The following is a 23,776-nucleotide window of genomic DNA, read 5'->3' as shown; positions in this document are numbered from 1 at the left end:
TTAGCTTGATAAGCAGTGAGGAACATTTTATTTGGTCTAGCTAGCTAAATTATTTAGTCAACAAGCCTCCCCAGCTTCTCCTTTACCCAAATCCAGATAGCAGATGTTCTGAAAGAGCTGCAAAACCTGGACCCATACAAATCAGCTGGGCTTGACAATCTGGACCCTCTATTTCTGAAACTATCCATCGCCATTGTCGACGCCCCTATTGCCAGCCTGTTCAACCTCTCTTTCATATCGTCTGAGATCCCCAAGGATTGGAAAGCTGCCACGGTCATCCCCCTCTTCAAAGGGGGAGACACCCTGGACCCAAACTGTTACAGACCTATATCCATTCTGCCCTGCCTATCTAGGGTTTTCGAAAGCCAAGTCAACAAACAGATCACTGACCATCTCGAATCCCACCGTACTTTCTCCGCTGTGCAATCTGGTTTCCGAGCTGGTCACGGGTGCACCTCAGCCACAAGGTACTAAACGATATCATAACCGCCATCGATAAAAGACAGTACTGTGCAGCCATCTTCATCGACCTGGCCAAGGCTTTCGACTCTGTCAATCACCATATTCTTATCGGCAGACTCAGAGCCTCGGTTTTTCTAATGACTGCCTTGCCTGGTTCACCAACTACTTTGCAGACAGAGTTTAGTGTGTCAAATCGGAAGGCATGTTGTCCGGTCCTCTGGCAGTCTCTATGGGGGTGCCACAGGGATCAATTCTTGGGCCGACTCTTTTCTCTGTATATATCAATGATGTTGCTCTTGCTGCGGGCGATTCCCTGATCCACCTCTACGCAGACGACACCATTCTGTATACTTCTGGCCCTTCCTTGGACACTGTGCTATCTAACCTCCAAACAAACTTCAATGCCATACAACACTCCTTCCGTGGCCTCCAACTGCTCTTAAACGCTAGTAAAACGAAATGCATGCTTTTCAACCGTTCGCTGCCTGCACCTGCACGCCCGACAAGCATCACCACTCTGGATGGTTCCGACCTAGAATATGTGGACATCTATAAGTACCTAGGTGTCTGGCTAGACTGTAAACTCTCCTTCCAGACTCATTTCAAACATCTCCAATCTAAAATCAAATCTAGAGTTGGCTTTCCATTTCGCAACAAAGCCTCCTTCACTCACGCCGCCAAACTTACCCTAGTAAAAGTGACTATCCTACCGATCCTCGACTTCAGCGATGTCATCTACAAAATAGCTTCCAATACTCTACTCAGCAAACTGGGTGCAGTTTATCACAGTGCCATCCGTTTTGTTACTAAAGCACCTTATACCACCCACCACTGCGACCTGTATGCTCTAGTCGGCTGGCCCTCGCTACATATTCGGCGCCAGACCCACTGGCTCCCGGTCATCTACAAGTCCATGCTAGGTAAAGCTCTGCCTTATCTCAGTTCACTGGTCACGATGGCAACACCCAACCGTAGCACGCGCTCCAACAGGTGTATTTCACTGATCATCCCTAAAGCCAACACCTCATTTGGCCGCCTTTCCTTCAAGGTTCTCTGTTGCCTGTGACTGGAACGAATTGCAAAAATCGCTGAAGTTGGAGACTTTTATCTCCCTCACCAACTTCAAACGTCTGCTATCTGAGCAGCTAACCGATCTCTGCAACTGTACGTAGTCTATCGGTAAATAGCCCACCCATTTTTACCTACCTCATCCCCATACTGTTTTTATTTATTTACTTGTCTGCTCTTTTGCACACCAGTATCTCTACCTGCACATGACCATCTGATCATTTATCACTCCAGTGTTAATCTGCTAAATTGTAATTATTCGGCTACCTCCTCATGCCTTTTGCACACAATGTATATAGACTCTTTGTTTTTCTTTTTCTACTGTGTCATTGACTTGTTTATTGTTTACTCCATGTGTAACTCTGTGTTGTTGTCTGTTCACACTGCTATGCTTTATCTTTGCCAGGTCGCAGTTGTAAATGAGAACTTGTTCTCAACTAGCCTACCTGGTTAAATAAAGGTGAAATAAATATAAATAAATAAACATTTTGTCTATATTGAGGCAGTTACAATAACCAAAAAGTTGGATGACCAAATAATTTGTGAAACCATGATGGGATGTATGAACGGATTGGATGTTGCATGCATTCTCAATGTAGTTTGAGTTGATTTGCATATCAGCAAATTTGCTTGAGATAATCTCACTGGAACACTGCGTCCATGTTGCTTGACATACAGGGCCTTTGGAAAGTATTCAGACCCATAGACTTTTTCCACATTTTGTTACGTTACAACCTTATTCTAAAATTGATTAAATTGTTTTGTTTCCTCATCAATCTACACACAATACCCCATAATAACAAATCAATAACAGGTTTTTAGAAATGGGCCACTCAAGGACATTCAGGTATTTGTCCCAAAGCCACTCCCGATGTTGGCTTGGCTATGTGCTTAGGGTCATTGTCCTGCTGGAAGGTGAACCTTTGGTCCAGTCTGAGATCCTGAGCGTTCTGGAGCAGGTTTTCATCAACGATCTCGCTGTGCTTTTCTCTGTTCATCTTTCCCTCGATCCTGACTAGTCTTCCAGTCCCTGCCGCTGATAAACATCCCCTCAGCATGATGTTGCCAGCACCATGCGTCACCGTGGGGATGGTGCCAGGTTTCCTCCAGACGTGACGCTTGGCATTCAGGCCAAAAAGACCCATCTTGATTTCATCAGATGGTCTGAGAGACCTTTAGGTGCCTTTTGGCAAACTCCAAGCGGGCTGTCATGTACCTATTACTGAGGATTGGCTTCTGTCTGGCCACTCTACCATAAAGGCCTGATTGGTGGAGTGCTGCAGAGATGGTTGTCCTTCTGGAAGTTTCTCACATCTTCACATCAACTCAGAGCTCTATGGACAATTCCTTCAACCTCATGACTTGGTTTTTGCTCTGATATGCACTGTCAACTGTGGGACCTTATATAGACAGGTGTGTTCCTTTCCGAATCATGTCCAATCAAGTTGTAGAAATATCGCAAGGATGATCAATAGAAACAGGATGTACCTGAGCTCAATTTCTAGTCTCTTAGCAAAGGGTCTGATTTCTTATTGCGTGGCATGGTCTCTCAGAAAAAGTCCACCCCATACCTATCAGACAAAAATTACTCAACATCCTTGCTCTTTTGGCCGTATGCCCTCCGGACATACAAGAGTGCAATAAATGCTTTAAGTTCATCCATAAACATTTCCCACGTTATGTTTCGTTTTCTGTGCGCTTGAGAGAAAGTACAATCTCTGATGTACTGCAACATCTGCATGTCACAAACTGGTCAAGCTTTTCGACCCAAACTGTGCCATTCCTCCCAGAATCCTGTCTCAGTTGGGATCACCGTTTCAGTTAGTTCTGTTCTGCTTTTTTTGCTGCACAGGAATTGGAGGTGGAGGCTTAAATTCAACATCAGAATCAGATGAAGACTCTTCAGCAACGTCGATTTCAAGTTAAATATCCGATCCGACTCTAACTTATTTAAATTCTACAGCATTTGCAATGCTGTCAGTGTGTCCATTAGTTTTGTTCGGCTTGCCATTGTGAACTACACACATTGCATGTTGTACTAAGTGTCTGATTTGACTCTCTGATATGCTGGAAGTGGTATATCATTTCCTTTCATTATAAAATAATTAGATCACCCACGATTCCTTATCATCATTACACTATTGTTTTAAATTCAAATCATGCTCTTCACCCTCATCAATCACATTCAATCAACCTCTTCATTCTCCTCATCATTCAGTTAATTGAAGTCCCTGTCACGGCTCCCCTGCCTGTTCGGGCAGCGCTCGGTGGTCGTCACCACCGGTCTACTAGCCGCCACCGATCCCCTTTTCCTTTTCTGTTTGTTTGGTCTCATTGGTTGCACCTGTCTCTTATTTTGTTTCTTGATTCATGTCTATTTAAGCCTGTTAGGCCCACCTATTTCTGTGCGGGTTTGTTTTTCTTTTCGTCAGGTTGTGCGTGTTTGTGTTCCTGTCCGTTTGTGCCCTGTGTTGGGTTGGACTATTTTCTGTCGATTTTCGCCCGTTGTTTTGGCCGTTCGTTTTGGGAATCCTAATAAAGTCAGTTTCCCCAGTATCCTCTGCTCTCTGCATCTGACTCTGCACCCACAACTCCTGGCGGTTGTGACAGTCGCATGAATCATTATCAGTTTCGATCTGGTATCTATCGCCCATTCCTCCAAGTTTATTATATTCCTCATTTTTGCTTAGTTGCCAAAGCAATGGAACCGCGCGAATGGTCATGTGCTGAATGCATGGACAGCACGGATATTCTTGGAAAAAGGTAAATTTGGAAATAGAGCTGCACCTATTCAAATTTGAGAGTTATTTGACAAAGTGCCACACAAACTGCAGAATATGCTCTTACTAAACGCAGCAAAAATTAAATGTCCCTTTTTCAGGACCTTGTCTTGTAAAAACCCAAACAACTTCACAGATCTTCATTTTAAAGGGTTTCAACACTGTTTCCCATGCTTGTTCAATGAAACATAAACAATTAATGACCATGCATCTGTGGAACGGTCAGTAAGACACTAACAGCTTACAGACGGTAGGCAATTAAAGTCACAGTTATGAAAACTTAGGACACTAAAAAGGTCTTTCTACTGACTCTGAGAACCACCACAAGAAAGATGCCCAGGGTCCCCGACATTCTTCGTGAATGTGCTTTAGGCATGCTGCAAGGAGGCATGAGGACTGCAGACGTGGCCAAGGCAATAAATTGCAATGTCCGTACTGTGACAGCGCTGTGACAGCGCTACAGGGAGACAGGACGGACAGCTGATCGTCCTTGCAGTGGCAGACCACGTGTAACAACACCTGCACAGGATCGGTACATCCGAACATCACACCTGCGGGACAGGTACAGGATGGCAACAACAACTGCCCGAGTTACACCAGGAATGCACAATCCCTCCATCAGTGCTCAGACTGTCCGCAATAGGCTGAGAGAGGCTGGACTGAGGGCTTGCAGGCCTGTTGTAAGGCAGGTCCACACAAGACATCATCGGCAATAACATCGCCTAAGGGCACAAACCCACTTTCGCTGGACCAGACAGGACTGGCAAAAAGTGCTCTTCACTGACGAGTCGTGGTTTTGTCTCACCAGGGGTGGAGGTCGGATTCGCGTTTATCGTTGAAGGAATGAGAGTTACACCGAGGCCTGTACTCTGGAGCGGGATCAATTTGGAGGTGGAGGGTCCATCATGGTCTGGGGTGGTGTGTCACAGCACCATCGGACTGAGCTTGTTGTCATTGCAGGCAATCTCAACGCTGTGCGTTACAGGGAAGACATCCTCCCTCGTGGTACCCTTCCTGCAGGCTCATCCTGACATGACACTCCAGCATGACAATGCCACCAGCCATACTGCTCGTTCTGTGCGTGATTTCCTGCAAGACAGGAATGTCAGTGTTCTGCCATGGCCAGCAAAGAGCCCAAATCTCAATCCCATTGAGCACGTCTGGGACCTATTGGATTGGAGGGTGAGGCCCTGGGCCATTCCCCCCAGAAATGTCTGGGAACTTGCAGGTGCCTTGGTGGAAGAGTGGGGTAACTTCCCACAGCAAGAACTGGCAAATCTGGTGCAGTCCATGAGGATCTGGCCACACCAGACACTGTTTGTTACTTTTGAGCTCCCCTTTGTTCATGGACACATTATTCCATTTCTGTTAGTCACATGTCTTTGGAACTTGTTCAGTTTATGTCAGTTGTTGAATCGTGTTATGTTCATACAAATATTTACACATGTTAAGTTTGCTGAAAATAAACGCAGTTGACAGTGAGAGGATGTTTCTTTTTTTGATATAGAAATAAAAAGGTTGCCTTCTGCAGCACGTAACGTGTCTTTGTTTCCCTTACAGTTATTTAAAATAGAACAGTCCCATAACAGCTGATTTTTACAAAGTAAAACATAAAGGAGAATTGCATCAACCAGCAAGGCATGCAGTCAAATTATTTGCTGCTGATAAATAGGCATAACACAAACTCACCATTACACTATTGACTTTCAAAATCAACCTCTTCACCCTCCTTATCACTCAGTTAGGCCTAATTTAATTGTGAACTAAGGTGCACAATTATCACACATTCATCCATTTTTCATTCATCCAATTCATCCCAAAGATGTTCAATGGGGTTGAGGTCAGGGCTCTGTGCAGGTCAGTCAAGTTCTTCCACACCGATCTCGACAAACCATTTCTGTATGGATCTCGCTTTGTGCACAGAGCCATTTTCATGCTGAAACAGGAAAGGGACTTCCTCAAACGGTTGCCACAAAGTTGGAAGCACAGAATCGTCTCCAATGTCATTGTATGCTGTAGCATTAAGATTTCCCTTCACTGGAACTAAGGGGCCTAGGCCGAAACACAAAACCACCACAGGTCATTATTCCTCCCCCACTAAACTTTACATTTGGCACTATGCATTCGGGCAGGCAGCGTTCTCCTGGCATCCGCCAAACACAGATTAATTGGTCGGACTGCCAGATGGTGAAGTGTGATTCATCACTCCAGAGAACGCCTTTCCACTGCTCCAGAGTCCAATGGAGGTGAGCTTTACACCACTCCAGCAGACGCTTGGCATTGTGCATGGTGATTTTATGCCTCTGTGCGGCTGCTTGGCCATGTAAACCCATTTCATGAAGCTCCCGACAAACAGTTATTGTACTTATGTTGCATCCAGAGGCAGTTTGGAACACGGTAGATAGTGTTTCAACCGAGGACAGATTCTTATTTAGTGTGCACTGTACATATAAGTAGGCTAATGTGCTAACTATTCCTACATACCTGGTGCAAGCTAATTAGCTATGCATATAGTAAAAATTATATGTATGCAACTCTTTCTGCATCTACAGAGTTGTTAGGAATGGAGAGATGTACAGTGAGCTCCGAAAAGTATTGGGACAGTGACACATTTGTTGTTGTTTTGGCACTGTACTCCAGCACTTTGGATTTGAACTTAGGTTAAACTGCAGACTGTCAGATTTATTTTCGGGGTATTGTCATCCATATCGGGTGAACAGCTTACAAATTACAGCACTTTTTTACATAGTTCCCCCCTACAGTACCACTCAAACGTTTGGACACACCTACTCATTCCATGGTTTACCTTTTTTTAAACTATTTTCTACAGATATTGAATCATCTAACTAAAAAAGTGTTAAACAAATCAAAATATATTTGAGATTCTTCAAAGTAACCCCCTTTGCCTTGATGACAGCTTTGCACACTCTTGGCATTCTCTCAACCACCTTCATGAGGTAGTGACCTGGAATGCATTGTTAAAAGTTAATTTGTGGAATTTCTTTATTCTTAATGCGTTTTAGCCAGTCATTTGTGTTGTGTCAGAATATAGCCCTATTTGGTAAAATACCAAGTCCATATTATGGCAAGAACAGCTCAAATATGTAAAGAGAAACGACAGTCCATCATTACCTTAACATGTCTAGGACAGGTTCCGCTAGCGGAAACACTCGCCAACAGCCAATGAAATTGCAGGGCGCCAAATACAAATCAACAGAAAGCTCATAAATCAAATTTCTCAAACATACAAGTATTAGCCACCATTTTAAAGATAAAATTCATGTTAATCCAGCCAGTGTCTGATTTCAAAAATGCTTCACAGCGAAAGCTCCACAAACGATTATGTTAGGTCACCACCAACTCACTGAAAAACCCAGCCATTTTTCCAGCCAAAGAGAGGAGTCACAAAAAGCACAAAAGGAGATAAAATTAATCACTAACCTTTGATGATCTTCATCAGATGACACTCATAGGACTTCATGTTACACAATACATGTACAGTGCCTTGCGAAAGTATTCGGCCCCCTTGAACTTTGCGACCTTTTGCCACATTTCAGGCTTCAAACATAAAGATATAAAACTGTATTATTTTGTGAAGAATCAACAACAAGTGGGAGTCAATCATGAAGTGGAACGACATTTATTGGATATTTCAAACGTTTTTAACAAATCAAAAACTGAAAAATTGGGCGTGCAAAATTATTCAGCCCCCTTAAGTTAATACTTTGTAGCGCCACCTTTTGCTGCGATTACAGCTGTAAGTCGCTTGGGGTATGTCTCTATCAGTTTTGCACATCGAGAGACTGACATTTTTTTCCCATTCCTCCTTGCAAAACATCTCAAGCTCAGTGAGGTTGGATGGAGAGCATTTGTGAACAACAGTTTTCAGTTCTTTCCACAGATTCTCGATTGGATTCAGGTCTGGACTTTGACTTGGCCATTCTAACACCTGGATATGCTTATTTTTGAACCATTCCATTGTAGATTTTGCTTTATGTTTTGGATCATTGTCTTGTTGGAAGACAAATCTCCGTCCCAGTCTCAGGTCTTTTGCAGACTCCATCAGGTTTTCTTCCAGAATGGTCCTGTATTTGGCTCCATCCATCTTCCCATCAGTTTTAACCATCTTCCCTGTCCCTGCTGAAGAAAAGCAGGCCCAAACCATGATGCTGCCAACACCATATTTGACAGTGGGGCTGGTTTGTTCAGGGTGATGAGCTGTGTTGCTTTTACGCCAAACATAACATTTTGCATTGTTGCCAAAAAGTTCGATTTTGGTTTCATCTGACCAGAGCACCTTCTTCCACATGTTTGGTGTGTCTCCCAGGTGGCTTGTGGCAAACTTTAAACTACACTTTTTATGGATATCTTTAAGAAATGGCTTTCTTCTTGCAAGATTTGTGCAATATACGACTGATTGTTGTCCTATGGACAGAGTCTCCCACCTCAGCTGTAGATCTCTGCAGTTCATCCAGAGTGATCATGGGCCTCTTGGCTGCATCTCTGATCAGTCTTCTCCTTGTATGAGCTGAAAGTTTAGAGGGACGGCCAGGTCTTGGTAGATTTGCAGTGGTCTGATACTCCTTCCATTTCCATTTCTCCTTCCATTTCGCTTGCACAGTGCTCCTTGGGATGTTTAAAGCTTGGGAAATATTTTGGTATCCAAATCCGGCTTTAAACTTCTTCACAACAGTATCTCGGACCTGCCTGGTGTGTTCCTTGTTCTTCATGATGCTCTCTGCGCTTTTAACGGACCTCTGAGACTATCACAGTGCAGGTGCATTTATACGGAGACTTGATTACACACAGGTGGATTGTATTTATCATCATTAGTCATTTAGGTCAACATTGGATCATTCAGAGATCCTCACTGAACTTCTGGAGAGAGTTTGCTGCACTGAAAGTAAAGGGGCTGAATAATTTTGCACGCCCAATTTTTCAGTTTTTGATTTGTTAAAAAAGTTTGAAATATCCAATAAATGTCGTTCCACTTCATGATTGTGTCCCACTTGTTGTTGATTCTTCACAAAAAAATACAGTTTTATATCTTTATGTTTGAAGCCTGAAATGTGGCAAAAGGTCGCAAAGTTCAAGGGGGCCGAATACTTTCGCAAGGCACTGTATGTTTTTTTCGGTAAAGTTCATATTTATATCCAAAATGTTTATTTTACATTGGCGTGTTCTGTTCACTAGTTCCAAAACATGCAGTGATATTGCAGAGAGCCACATGAATTCACAGAAATACTCTTTATAAATGTTGATGAAAATTCAAGTGTTATGAATGGAACTTTAGATACACTTCTCCTTAATGCAAACGCTGCGTCAGATTTCAAAAACACTTTACGGAAAAAGCATAAACGGCGCTCAGAGCCCAAACCAGCCAAAAGAAATATCTGCCATGTTGCGCAGTCAACATTAGTCATAAATAACATTATAAATATTCACTTACTGTTGATGATCTTCATCAGAATGCACTCTCAAGAATCACAGTTGAATGCTTGTTTTGTTCGATAATGTCCATCATTTATGTCAATTTATGTCCAAATATCTTCTTTTGTTAGGGCGTTTGGTAAAGGCAGGCAGTTAACCCACTGTTCCTAGGCCGTCATTGAAAATTGAAAATAAGAATTTGTTCTTAACTGACTTGCCTAGTTAAATAAAGGTAAAATAATAAATAAAATGAAAACAAATCCAAAAGCGCTTTCAGGTCCAGTCGGACGAAAAGTTCAAAAAGTTATATTACAGGTCAAAGAAACTTGTCAAACTGAGTATAGAATCAATCTTTAGGATGTTTTTATCATACATGTTCAATAATATTCCAACCAGAGAATTCCATTGTCTGTAGAAAAGCAATGGAACGAGAGATACCGCTCATGTGAAATGCGCGTGACTGAGAACTAGGCTGCTAGCAGACCCCTTAGTCAAACAGCTTCCATCCGGCCCCCTTCACACGAGAAGCCTGAAACAACTTTCTAAAGACGGCTGACATCTGGTGGAAGCCTTAGGAAGTGCAACATAACCCATATCCCACTGTGAATTCAATAGGGGCTGAGTTCAATGACTACAAACTTCAGATCTCCCACTTCCTGTTTGGATTTCTTCTCAGGTTTTTGCCTGCCATATGAGTTCTGTCATACTCACAGACATCATTCAAACAGTTTTAGAAACTTCAGAGTGTTTTCTATCCAATACTAACAATAATATGCATATATTAGCATCTGGGACTGAGTAGGAGGCAGTTCGCTCTGGGCTCGCTATTCATCCAAATGTGAAAATGCTGCCCCCTATCCCGAAGAAGTTTTAAGACATGAAGGTCAGTCAATACAGAAAATGTCAAGAGCAGTCACAAAAACCATCAAGCACTATGATGAAACTGGCTTTCATGAGGACCGCCACAGGAAAGGAAGACCCAGAGTTACCTCTGCTGCAGAGGATAAATTCGCTAGAGTTACCAGCCTCAGAAATTGCAGCCCACATAAATGCTTCACAGAGTTCAAGTAACAGACACATCTCAACATCTCAACTCAACATCTGCTGGACTCTGCTGGAGTCACTTTTATAGAGAACTTTAACACCTTCTGGAAACAGAAGATACTCTACAGTCCATCCAAATCATCTTGGCTCCTGGACTCTGTCATTTCAAGGCTGCATTGAAACAATGACTGGTAAATGATCCAAGACCAGCTCAGTTAATCCCTATCATTGTGACAATGAACAGTCATAATTCTGCATCAAATGTACATTATCCTAAGGGCATTGGCAAACACAACGTAAGTAATTTAATTGATGTAGCCCCAATTACACAGAATACTTCTGTTAATCCTACAGCTATTGTCTACAGTAATCTTGAGCCTATGAACCAGTGTTACACTGTTAGCACTAAGGCGGAGTGTCCTAGTAGGAAGACAGCTTTGTGCAGCTGACCCACCCTGCACTATTAGCTCCAATGTAAAAAGCATGAGTAAGTCTACTCTGATTAACTTCCCAGTAAAGCATTAAAAACAATCAAGCAACCCAGAAAAGTGCTAAAAATAGCCCATACTAACATACGTAGCCTAAGAAACAAGGTCCATGAAGTCAATAACTTGCTTGTAACAGATGACATTAATATTCTGACTCTCTGAAACTCACTTAGATAATACCTTTGATGATACAGTGGTAGCAATACATGGTTATAAAATCTACCAAAAAGACATACCTGTAAAGCTTGGGGACGATCTAATGGTAAATGCTGTTGAAGTAATAAGGCTACAGTTTTATCTGCATCCCCATAATGCCCATTATTGTGGGAAGCTGCTATAGACCACCAAGTGCTAACAGTCATTATCTGGATAATATGTGTGAAATGCTTGACAATGTATGTGAAATCAAAAGAGAAGTATACTTTCTGGATTATTTAAATATTGACTGGCTATCATCAAGCTGCCCACTCAAGACAAAACGTCAAACTGTAACCAGTGCCAGCAACCTGGTTCAGGTTATCAGTCAACCTTAACTGGGTAGTTACAAACAGCACAGGAATAAAATCATCAACATGTATTGATCACATATTTACTAATGCTGCAGAAATTTGCTTTAAAGCAGTATCCAAATCCATAGGATGTAGTGATCACAGTATAATAGCCATATCTAGGAAAACCAAACTTCAAAAGGCTGGGCGTAATATAGTGTATAAGAGGTCATACAATAAGTTTTGTAGTGATTCATATGTTGATGATGTAAAGAATATTTGTTGGTCTGTGGTGTGTAATGAAGAGCAATCAGAAGCTGTTCTTGACACATTTATGAAATTGCTTATTCCAGTTACTAATAAGCACTCACCCAGTAAGAAAATTACTGTAAAAACTATTGAATCCCCTTGGATTGATGCAGAATTGAAAAATATTACAGTTGAGAGGGATGAGGCAAACGGTATGGCAAATAAGTCTGGCAGCCCAACTGATTGGCAAACGTACTGCAAATTAAGAAATTATGTGACTAAACTAAATAAAAATACAAAATAAACCATACTATGAAACAAAGATCCATTACATAAGGACTCATAGTAAAAAGCTTTGGGGCACCTTAAATGACATTTTGGGGGAAAAAAGCCATCTCAGCTCCAACATTCATTGAATCAGATGGCTCATTTATCATGAAGCCCACTAATATTGCCAACTACTTTAAGGACTTTTTCATTGGCAAGATACGCAAACTTAGGGATGACATGCCAGCAACAAACGCTAACAGTACACATCCAAGTATATCGGACCAAATTATGAAATTTCAGCCTGTTACCAATCAGCCTGTTACCGACCATTATTAAACCATGTGGAGACCTCACCTGGCTTAACTGGTGGTTTAACAAACCTCCAAATGAGTTTCAATGACATACAACACTCCTTCCGTGGCTTCCAACTGCTCTTAGTAAAACTAAATGCATGCTCTTCAACTGATTGCTGCCCGCACCCGCCCCTCCGACTATCATCACTACACTGGAAGGTTCTGACTTAGAATATGCGGAGAACTACAAATACCTAGGTGTCTGGTTAGACTGTAGACTCACGTTAAGAATCTCCAATCCAAAATTAAATCTAGAATCGGCTTCCTATTTCGCAAGACAACCTCCTTCACTCATGTTGCCAAACACACCCTCGTAATACTGACTATCCTACCGATCCTTGACTTCAGCGATGTAATTTACAAAATAGCCTCCAACACTCTACTCAACAAATTGTATGCAGTCTATCACAGTGCCATCCGTTTTGTCATCAAAGCCCCATATTTTACCCACCACTGTAACCTGTATGCTCTCGTTGGATGGCCGTTGCTACATGTTCGTTGCCAAACCCACTGGCTCCAGGTCATCTATAAGTCTTTGCTAGGTAAAGCCCCCCCTTCTCAGTTCACTGGTCACCATAGCAACACCCACCCGCAGCACGTGTTCCAGCAGGTATATTTCATTGTCATCCCCAAAGCCAACATCTCATTTGGCCGCATTTCTTTCCAGTTCTCTGCTGCCAATGACTGGAACGAATTGCAAAAATCACAGGAGCTAGAGACTTATATATCCCTCTCTAACTTTAAGCATCAGCTGTCAGAGCTGCTTTCCAATCACTGCACCTGTACATAGCCCATCTGTAAATAGCCCACCCAACTACCTCATCCCCATGTTGTTATTTTTTTGCTCTTTGCACCCCAGTATCTATACTTGCACATCATCTGCACATCTATCACGTCAGTGTTAATGCTAAATTGTAATTATTTCACCACTATGGACTATTTATTGCCTACCTCCCTAATCTTACTACATTTGCACACAGTGTACATAGATGTTTCTATTGTGTTATTGACTGTACGTTTGTTTATCCCATGTGTAATGCTGTTGTTTTTGTCACTTTGCTTTATCTTGGCCAGGTCGCAGTTGTAAATGAGAACTTGTTCTCAACTGGCCTACCTGAATAAAGGTGAAATAAATGTTAAAAAGTCAATTCCGGAGTATACCACCCGTTTACCGGCTTCATCAATAAGTGCATCGACGACGTCGTCCCCACAATGACCGTACGCACATATCTCAAACAGAAGCCATGGATTACAGGCAACACCCGCACCGAGCTAAAGGCTAGCGCTGCCACTTTTAAGGAGCGGGACACTAATCCGGACCCATTAGAGAAATCCCACTATGCCCTCAGACGAACCATTAAACAGGCAAAATATCACTACAGGACAAAGATTGAATCCTTCTGCACCGGCTCTGAGGCTCGTCGGATGTGGCAGGGCTTGCAAACTATTACAAACTACAAAAAGGTAAACCCAGCCGTGAGCTGCCCAGTGACGCAAGCCTACCAGACTGACTAAATGACAACTGGCTACTGTCTTCACTGACATTTTCAACCTCTCCCTGACCCAGTCTGTAACACCTACATGTTTCAAGCAGACCACCATTGTCCCTGTAACCAAGAAAGCAACGGTAACCTGCTTAAATTTCTACCGCACCATAGCACTCACGTGGGTATTCATAAGGTGATTTGAAAGGCTGGTCATGGCTCACACACACACCATCTTCCCGGAAAACACTCCAATTCGCATACTGCCCCAACAAATCCACAGATGACGCAATCTCAATCACACTCCACACTGCCGTTTACCACCTGGACAAGAGGTACACCTATGTGATAATGCTGTTCACTGACTACAGCTCAGCTTTCAACACCATAGTGCCCACAAAGCTCATCACTAAGCTAAGGACCCTGGTACTAAACGCCTCCCTCTGCAACTGGATACTGGACTCTGTAACGGGCCACGTCCATGTGGTAAGGGCAGGCAACACATCTGCAACGCTGATCCTCAAGACAGGGGCCCTCAGGGGTGTTTGCTTAGTCCCCTTAGTCTGTACTCCCTGTTCACCCATGACTGCATGGCCAAGCACAACTCCAACACAATCATTAAGTTTTCTGATGAGACAACAGTGGTAGCCAACAATGTTGAGACAGCCTATAGGGAGATTTCAGAGAACTGGCAGTGTGGTGCCAGGACAACAGCCTCGTTCTCAACTTGAGCAAGGCAAAGGAGAGGATTAAGGACTACAGGAAAAGGAGGGCCAAACACGCCCCCTTTCACATCGACGGGGCTGTAATGGATTCCTTGGAATCCGACCGGCGCTACAGAGGGAGAGTTTCAAGCTCATTGTTGGTGATGTGGAAACCAATGAACTTGAAACTCTAGTAGATTCTTTTATATCTGTTCTGTATTGAACCTACCTTCTGCACCTGCTTTCTGACTCCCGGCTTATACATAACAGAATAACACCTCAGCAAGATGGAAGTAGCAGAAGATTCAACCCTCTTCCAGATGGTTAACGAACAAGGTCATCTATTTTTATCAGCACCGCGAACAGCAGGCAAAACTGGTTACGACCATGGAGGAGGTTCTCTGCGTTCTCCATACCTATATCAAAGGTTCTCTTACCACGGGTCGTCACAGTGAGCCAGACGCCCAGCCAACCCAGCTGTCCGGCCAGGTCAGCGATACCCGACTGTCCTTTCGAGAGAAATATGATTGTACTCGATCAAAATGATGTAGCTACCTACTCCAGTGCTCCTTCTATTTCGTCCATCAGATGGGAGCCCCCACCACTGAGTGGTCCAAGGTTTCCCTGGTCATTTCCCTGCTGACCGGAGAGGCGTTGGAGTGGGCTATGACCATCTGGGAGAGAAGAGAGGAGGAGCTGGGTGCGTATGAGAGGTTCATGGCTCTGTTCAGGGCGGTCTTTGCCCATCCTCCAGATGTCAGAGAGGGAGGTGAGCTTATTTTCCAGCTCCAGCAGTGTGCCCAAACCACTGCAGAGTACACCCTCACCTTTTGCACGGTGGCAGCCTTCAGCAGATGGAATGAGCCAGCAAGCCACAATCTTTTCCACAATGGACTGTGCGAGGAAGTCCAAATGAAGTTGGAATGTCAGGATGACAACATATCCTTGGACGCTCTCCTCTCAATGGCCATCCATCTGGATGACGTTCTTCGGGAGCGCCAGTGTCCACCTCGCAACTCGTTTCCCTCCATTGGCTGTCATGAGACAGAGCATAGACCCATGAAGGTTCACCGGAGACAGCTGGGGCTCAGTCCCTACTACGACCAGGAGGGGAACCAGCTTCAGCAGTGTCCGGTGCACCCTAATCCAGGGTCCACTGGAGCAGAGGGGCGGCCCTGTGATCTTCCGTCTTCCAGGGTAGGCGTGTTTATTCCATTATCATTGTTTTCCGCCAAACCTTTTATGGTTCCTATTTCACTGGCTGGCTGTCCCTCAAGTGTTGTCTCTACAGCTCTAGTAGACACAAGTGCCACTGGGAACTTTGTCGACCAGGCCCTCGCCTCCTCCCTGTACTTAACATCATATCTGCTCTCCTTTTCCTGTCCAAGAACCTGTACACAAGGTAATCCTCGGCCTCAAATGGCTCCAACGTCACAACCCCATCATGGTCGAGCACAAAAATCACTACCTGGGGTCCAGGATGTCAGAAGACCTGCTTCCCTGTATACTGTGGTTCCACGCCGGTTGAGAGTACTGTGAGTGCCCACCAGCCCATCAATCAATTCTCCCATATCATTGGCCCCGTGTTTTGGGACGTAGTTGTGGACATCCGCAAGGCTCTGGAGATGGAACCTGCTCCTGTTACCTGCCCTCCAGAAACCATCTACGTTCCCTTGGGGGTTAGAAATCTGCTGTTGACCTGGGCACACACATCCCTCGCCGCTGGACACCCAGGAATCACCCGCACCACCCAATCCCTCTCAGAGAAGTACTGGTGGCCCACCTTGGCACAGGATATCGCCCATTATGTCATCTCATGTTCCATATGTACCCAGTCCAAATCTTCCCGGCATGAACTCCTTCCCGTGCCACAGCAACCATGGTCTCATCTGTCCATTGATTTCATCACTGATCTCCCCTCTTCTGATGGTTACACTACTATTATGGTTTTTGTGGACGATTTTCTAAATCCTGTCGTTTTATCCCTCTCTCTGGTCTCTCTACCGCTATCCAGGTCGCTGAGGCACTGTTCTGGCATGTGGAGCACTATGGCTCTATGGCTTTCCGGATAACGTCATCTCCGACCGTGACCCCCAATTCACGTCATGGGTATGTAGAAGCTGGGTGTCACGGTCAGCCTCCCTTCCGGGGACCAGCCTCAGTCCAACAGGCATGTGGAGAGGATGAACCAGGAGCTGGGAGGTTCCTTAGGAGTCCCTGTCAGAACCGGCAGGGATAGTGGACCCGGTTCCTTCCCTGGGCGGAATACACCAATAACTCACTTCATCACTCCTCTACAGGGCTGTCTCCATGGACCCCGAGCCAGACCAAAGACCCTGCAGTGGACGAGTGATTCCGGTGCACAGAGGAGGTTTGGAACGCATCCCATGTGAGGCTCCAACAAGCCACCCGTGACAGAAGGAGCAGGCGGATAGCCACCACAGTGAGGCTCCCATGTTCCATTCTGGTGATTGTGTCTGGCACTCCACCAGGAAACTCCTGCTCCACCTGCCCTGCCGGAAGCTGAGCCCTCGGTTTGTGGGGCCTTTCAAAGTCCTCCGGAGGGTCAATGAGGTAACATACCATTTACAGCTCCCCACTAACTACCAGATTTCACAATATTTTCATGTTTCCCTCAGGCCAGTGGTTCCTGGTCCCCTGGCTGATGCCGTCCCCCACGACACCCCTCCACCACCCCTGGACATCAAGGGAGGCCCCGCCTATGCTGTCAGATCCCTACTGGACTCCGGACATCATGGGAGTCGACTACAGTACCTGGTGGACTGGGAGGGGTACAGTCCAGGGGAGCGGTGTTGGGTTCCTGTGGACGCATTCTAGATCCCACCATCCGAGATTTCCACCTTCTCGGTCCGGACCGGCCTGCTCCTCGCCCTCGGGGCCGTCCCTCTGGCCGGTGACGTCGTAAGGCTGGAGCCGCACGTTGGGGGGGTACTATCACGTCTACTCCTGCTCCACCACCCCGGTGCTCGACATCGCTGGTTTACTAATCACCGGTCCTGGCAACCCATGATTACACACACCTGGCACACATGTGCCTCATCATTAGGCAGACATGAACTTCATCACTTTCTTGATTACTTCCCCTTTATTTAGCCCTCTGTGTTCATCAATCCTTAGGGGTTAGTGATTGTCTCTCACATTCAGTACTCTTCACATGTTTGTGCTTTTGTAACTCACCTTCTGCACCTGCTTTCTGATTCCCAGCGTATACGTAATATTTAGCGGTTTGAAATTAAGCCTTTCACCGGCACGTGACAAATAAAATGTGAGTTGATTTTTTTACAACGTCTTGGCCAATTACGCTAACAAAAAGCTAGCAATTTGATAGTACATCTGTTACATAAGCAATATTGTGACAAGATGGAAAAATGGAGCTACCCCTATATTGCTTACACATCTACTCAAGTGCCTATAGGCAATAGGGGTGTCTCTGGCCCTCTCCCAGTTAGGGTGAGTGATGAGCTCTACAGCAGTCTCACAACTCAATCGCTGGTTGAAAACTGTTTTCTGCCCCTACCAAAAGATAGAATTTGTAGATAATTGGCCCTCTTTCTGGGACTCACCCACAAAGAGGAGTGACGGACTCCATCCTAGCTGGAGGGGTGCTCTTATCTTATCTACGAACATAGACAGGGCTCTAACTCCCCTAGCTCCACAATGAAATGGGGTGCAGGCCAGGCATCAGGCTGTTAGCCAGCCTGCCAGCTTAGTGGAGTCTGCCACTAGCACAGTCAGTGTAGTCAGCTCAGCTATCCCCATTGAGACCATGTCTGTGCCTCGACCTGGGTTGGGCAAAACTAAACATGGCGGTGTTCACCTTAGCAATCTCACTGGAATAAAGACCTCCTCCATTCCTGTCATTATTGAAAGAGATTGTGATACCTCACATCTCAAAATAGGGCTACCTAATGTTAGTTCCCTCACTTCCAAGGCAGTTATAGTCAATGAACTGATCATAATCTTGATGTAATTCTCCTGACTGATACATGGCTTAAACCTGATGAATGTGCTGTGTTAAACGAGGCCTCACCTCCTGGTTACACTAGTGACCATATCTCCCGTGCATCCCGCAAAGGCGGAGGTGTTGCTAACATTTACGATATCAAATTTCAATTTACAAAAAAAACAAAACTTTTTCATATTTTGAGCTTCTAGTCATGAAATCTATGCAGCCTACTCAATCACGTTTTATAGCTACAGTTTACAGGCCTCCTGGGCCATATACAGCATTCCTCACTTAGTTCCCTGAATTCCTATCGGACCTAGCAGATAATATTCACATTTTTAATTACTTTAATATTCACATGGAAAAGTCCACAAACCCACTCCAAAAAGCTTTCGGAGCCATCATCGACTCTGTGGGTTTTGTCCAACATGTCTCTGGACCTACTCAATGCCACAGTCATACTCTAGACCTAGTATTGTCCCATGGAATAAATGTTGTGGATCTTAATGTTTTTCCTCATAATCCTGGACTATCGGACCACCATTTTATTATGTTTGCAATCGCAACATATAATCTGCTCAATCCCCAACCAAGGATCATCAAAAGTCGTGCTATAAATTCTCAGACAACCCAAAGATTCCTTGACGACCTTCCAGACTCCCTCTGCCAATCCAAGGATGCCAGAGGACAAAAATCAGTTAACCACCTAACTGAGGAACACAATTTAACCTTGTGCAATACCCTAGATGCAGTCGCACCCATAAAAACATTTGTCATAAGAAACTAGCTCCCTGGTATACAGAAAATACCCAAGCTCTGAAGCAAGTTTCCAGAAAATTGGAACGGAAATGGTGCCACACCAAACTGGGAGTCTTCCGACTAGCTTGGAAAGACAGTTCCGTGCAGTATCGAAGAGCCCTCACTGCTGCTCGATCATCCTGTTTTCCCAAATTAATTGAGGAAAATAAGAACAATCCAAAATGCATTTTTGATACTGTCGCAAAGCTAACTAAGCGAGGATGGCTTTCACTTCAGCAGTAATAAATTCATGAAGTTCTCTAAGGAAAAGATCATGATCATTGGAAAGCAAATTACGGACTCCTCTTTAAATCTGCGTATTCCTCCAAAACTCAGTTGTCCTGAGTCTGCAATACTCTGCCAGGACATAGGATGAAGGGAGACACTCAGGTGTTTTAGTACTATATCACTTGACACAATGATGAAAATAATCATGGCCTCTAAACCTTCAAGCTGCATTCTGGACCCTATTCCAACTAAACTACTGAAAGAGCTGCTTCCTGTGCTTGGCCCTCCTATGTTGAACATAATAAACATCTCTCTATCCACAGGATGTGTACCAAACTCACTAAAAGTGGCAGAAATAAAGCCTCTCTTGAAAAAGCCAAACCTTGACCCAGAAAATTTAAAAAACTATCGGCCTATATCGAGTCTCCCGTTCCTCTCAAAGTTTTTTGAAAAAGCTGTTGCAACTCACTGACACTTCCTGTCTCAGCCTCCAGTATTTATGTGGCAGTAGTTTGTGTTGGGGGGCTAGGGTTAGTATGTTATATCTGGAGTATTTCTCCTGTCTTATCTGGTGTCCTGTGTGAATTTAAGTATACTCTCTCTAATTCTCTTTCTCTCTCTCTTTCTTTTTTCTTTCTTTCTTTCTTTCTTTCTTTCTTTCTTTCTTTCTTTCTTTCTTTCTTTCTTTCTCTCTCTCTCAGAGGACCTGAGCCCTAGGACCATGCCTCAGGACTACCTGGCATGATGACTCCTTGCTGTCTCCAGTCCACCTGGCCATGCTGCTCCAGTTTCAACTGTTCTGCCTGCAGCTATGGAACCCTGACCTGTTCACCGGACGTGCTACCTGTCCCGGACCTGCTGTTTTCAAATCTCTAGAGACGGCAGGAGTGGTAGAGATACTCTTAATGATCGGCTATGAAAAGCCAACTGCCATTTACTCCTGAGGAGCTGACCTGTTGCATCCTCGACAACTACTGTGATTATTATTATTTGACCATGCTGGTCATTTATGAACATTTGAACATCTTGTCCATGTTCTGTTATAATATCCACCCAACACAGCCAGAAGAGGACTGGCCACCCAGTTCCTCTCTAGGTTCCTCTCTAGGTTCCTCCCTAGGTTTTGGCCTTTCTAGGGAGTTTTTCCTAGCCACCGTGCTTCTACACCTTCATTGCTTGCTGTTTGGGGTTTTGGGTGGGTTTCTGTACAGCACTTTGAGATATCAGCTGATGTAAGAAGGGTTATATAAATACATTTGATTTGATTTGAGGGGCTAGGAGTTGGTTTGGAATGTAGGGTATAGCTTTATTGTATTAAACATGGCATACATGCCCATGTGACATTTCTAACCATTTAAATGAGTATACAGTGTACAGCGAGGAATACACTTCAGGGATGTAAAGGTAAATGCCATCTTAAATAAATGCATATATTCACACATAGGAGAACACTTGCAAACATGCACACATACATGCCACATAGACAATGCATTTGCAAACATGTACACAGTCAAGCACATTGCAGAGATAATTATTTTGGTTGCCCTATAGGACCGTACATCACACTCACACACAATACTCGCTTCCATGCTGATAGAAGACATCTAATTTGCTTCCTCTGTGTTTCCATGGTGACCAGAGCACATTCATATTTTCCAAGGTGAGCAAAGAAAGTTTTGCTGGATTGTATGTTTTGTGAAAGCTTTTTTACTGATTGGCCGAGAGAAAATAAAAGAGTGATTTACTGTGCAAATGAAACATTTCCTTACCCATGAACTTGATGCCCAGTTCATCAGCTGCTCCATCCAAGGACACAGAGCATAAGAGAGGGAGAAAGAAAGAAAGAAAGACACGGGGAAGAGATGGAGAAAAAGTAAGGTAGAGCGATATACACAGAGAGATGGAGATGGGCAGAGGGAGAAGGAAAGGGGGAGAGAAAGAGAGTGGGAAGACAATACAGCATTATTGAACAGCATTATATGAAACACAGTCATAAACCTCACTCATGATTTACCAACTGGAGCACTGCGGCTATATTACTAGAACCTCCCTAAAATCCATTTTCTTTAAAAAAAACTTTTTTTCAAACATATAAATATTGTTATTGAGACAGACAATAGGCTTTACAGACCTAAAATGCCTTTCATGTTCCAAGTCCACAAAATAGGGATGTTTTGGGTGGACAGAGGTTAATTGTGACGTAGGTACTAGTATAAAAATAGTTGCTGAGTAGCATAACCAGTCAAGGGTGGGGAGAAGGGGGAGGTGAAGACTTCAATGAAAGATGACAATGTCATTGAAAGATGACAATGTCATGGTTTGTTATGTGATTGAAATTTGCTCCGTACTGGCCTTGATTTGGTTTTTTCATCCCAGCCAAGCGATCATTTTTCGTTCCCCACTTCTCTGACCCCAACCTTATGTTTATTTCAATATTAATGTTAGTTATCCCCAGTTCTTCTGTTCACAAGACTGTCAGTAAATACACACACACACACACACACACGCACACACATACACACACACACACACACACACACACACACACATACACACACACACACACACACACACGTCCCTCTCTCCCTGCATTCAAGTATTTTCGAATAATCTCTGAGCTGGGGTGATAGATAAAGAGGAGCACTCGTGTTCTCTTCATCCTGACGTGGCCCTCCTCCCCCTTTTCACGGCACTGTAATATATTCTCATTTAAATTCAAATGAACCCTCACACTTAATTGCTTATCTGACAGAGGTGGTCTGGGTTTTTAAGTAGAATGTGGTTAGCAGGGCCTGGTGACAGATTATTTAGTTGCAGTATTCTCTCTTGAAATCGGAGTCCTCAAGTTTTCCAGCCATAGCCTGACTATATGCCGATCAAAATTATACAATGGTTTTCAAATATGTAGCCTATTTGACTGATAAACATTTTAAACTACATCTTTTGTGGACTTAGAATACGGAAGATCATAACAATTCATTTTCTACTAAAAACCAACGCAATTTTTCTATTTATTTTACCAGTAGACGTGAGAAACGTAGACTTGCTTTATAATTTGAAGGGCTATGACGCAGTTGGCTCATGTGGCCTGTCCGATTTCTCTCATTCACTCATGTGCATTCTATTTCCAATGTGAGCACCCTTGTTCGCGCTTGTAAAAAAATGCTTTTCATTTGAATTGAGCTTAACTGGTAAATTATTCCCTAAATTCCAAATAAACGTTGGTTTAACAATACATTCATGTAAAGAAGTGGCTGTATTTTGAATGGTACTGTAACCCCACAGAATACGGTACCTCACTGTATTTTTAAAGCACCTAAAACTTCTGAGCACTACTGGGTGCATGGTATTGTTGCTTCTAGCTCATTAACCTATTTTGAGGCGTGCCTTGTAAGATGCTACATTTGTTGCACACTTTAGTGAGAGTCTATAACTGATGTAGTGCCAGTCAAAAGTTTGGACACACCTACTCATTCAAGGGGTTTTCTTTATTTTCACTATTGTTTTACGACATCAAAACTATGACGTAACACATATCATGTAATGGAATCATGTAGTAACCAAAAAAGTGTGAAACAAATCAAAATATATTTTAGATTTGAGATTCTTCAAAGTAGCCACCCTTTGCCTTGATGGCAGATTTGCACACTCTTGGCAGTCTCTCAACCAGCTTCATGAGGTAATTACCTGGAATGCATTTCAACAGGACTGCCTTTTTAAAAGTACATTTGTGGAATTTCTTCCTTCTTATTGTGTTTGAGCCAATCGGTTGTGTTGCGACAAGGTAGGGGTGGTAAACAGAAGATAGACCTATTTGGTAAAATATAAGTCCATTTTATGTCAAGAACAACTCAAATTAGCAAAGTAAAAAGACAGAATGTCAGTTGTCATGACTCTCCTGTGAAGAGCTGGAGGATTGGGTTATGTGGGTCCGCTCTACAGCGCCCTCTCCCTCCGCATAGG

General features: G+C 43.8%; 1 protein-coding gene across 1 annotated transcript in view; it reads right to left on the bottom strand.

Annotated features, from left to right (window-relative positions):
- Positions 1–21,689, bottom strand: part of LOC112224054 — a 115,346-nt gene extending 93,657 nt beyond the window's left edge. The window contains exon 1 of the mRNA XM_024387337.2: positions 21,583–21,689. Coding sequence (XP_024243105.1) covers positions 21,583–21,586 — 4 coding nt within the window. The 5' untranslated portion in view covers positions 21,587–21,689. The remainder of the gene's footprint in view (positions 1–21,582) is intronic.
- Positions 21,690–23,776: the final 2,087 nt, after the last annotated feature.

The sequence above is a fragment of the Oncorhynchus tshawytscha genome, linkage group LG25 (genome assembly GCF_018296145.1).
Source record: "Oncorhynchus tshawytscha isolate Ot180627B linkage group LG25, Otsh_v2.0, whole genome shotgun sequence".
Lineage (NCBI taxonomy): Eukaryota > Metazoa > Chordata > Actinopteri > Salmoniformes > Salmonidae > Oncorhynchus > Oncorhynchus tshawytscha.
The sequence above is the reverse complement of the archived record's forward strand: the minus strand, read 5'-3'. Positions and strand labels throughout refer to the sequence as shown.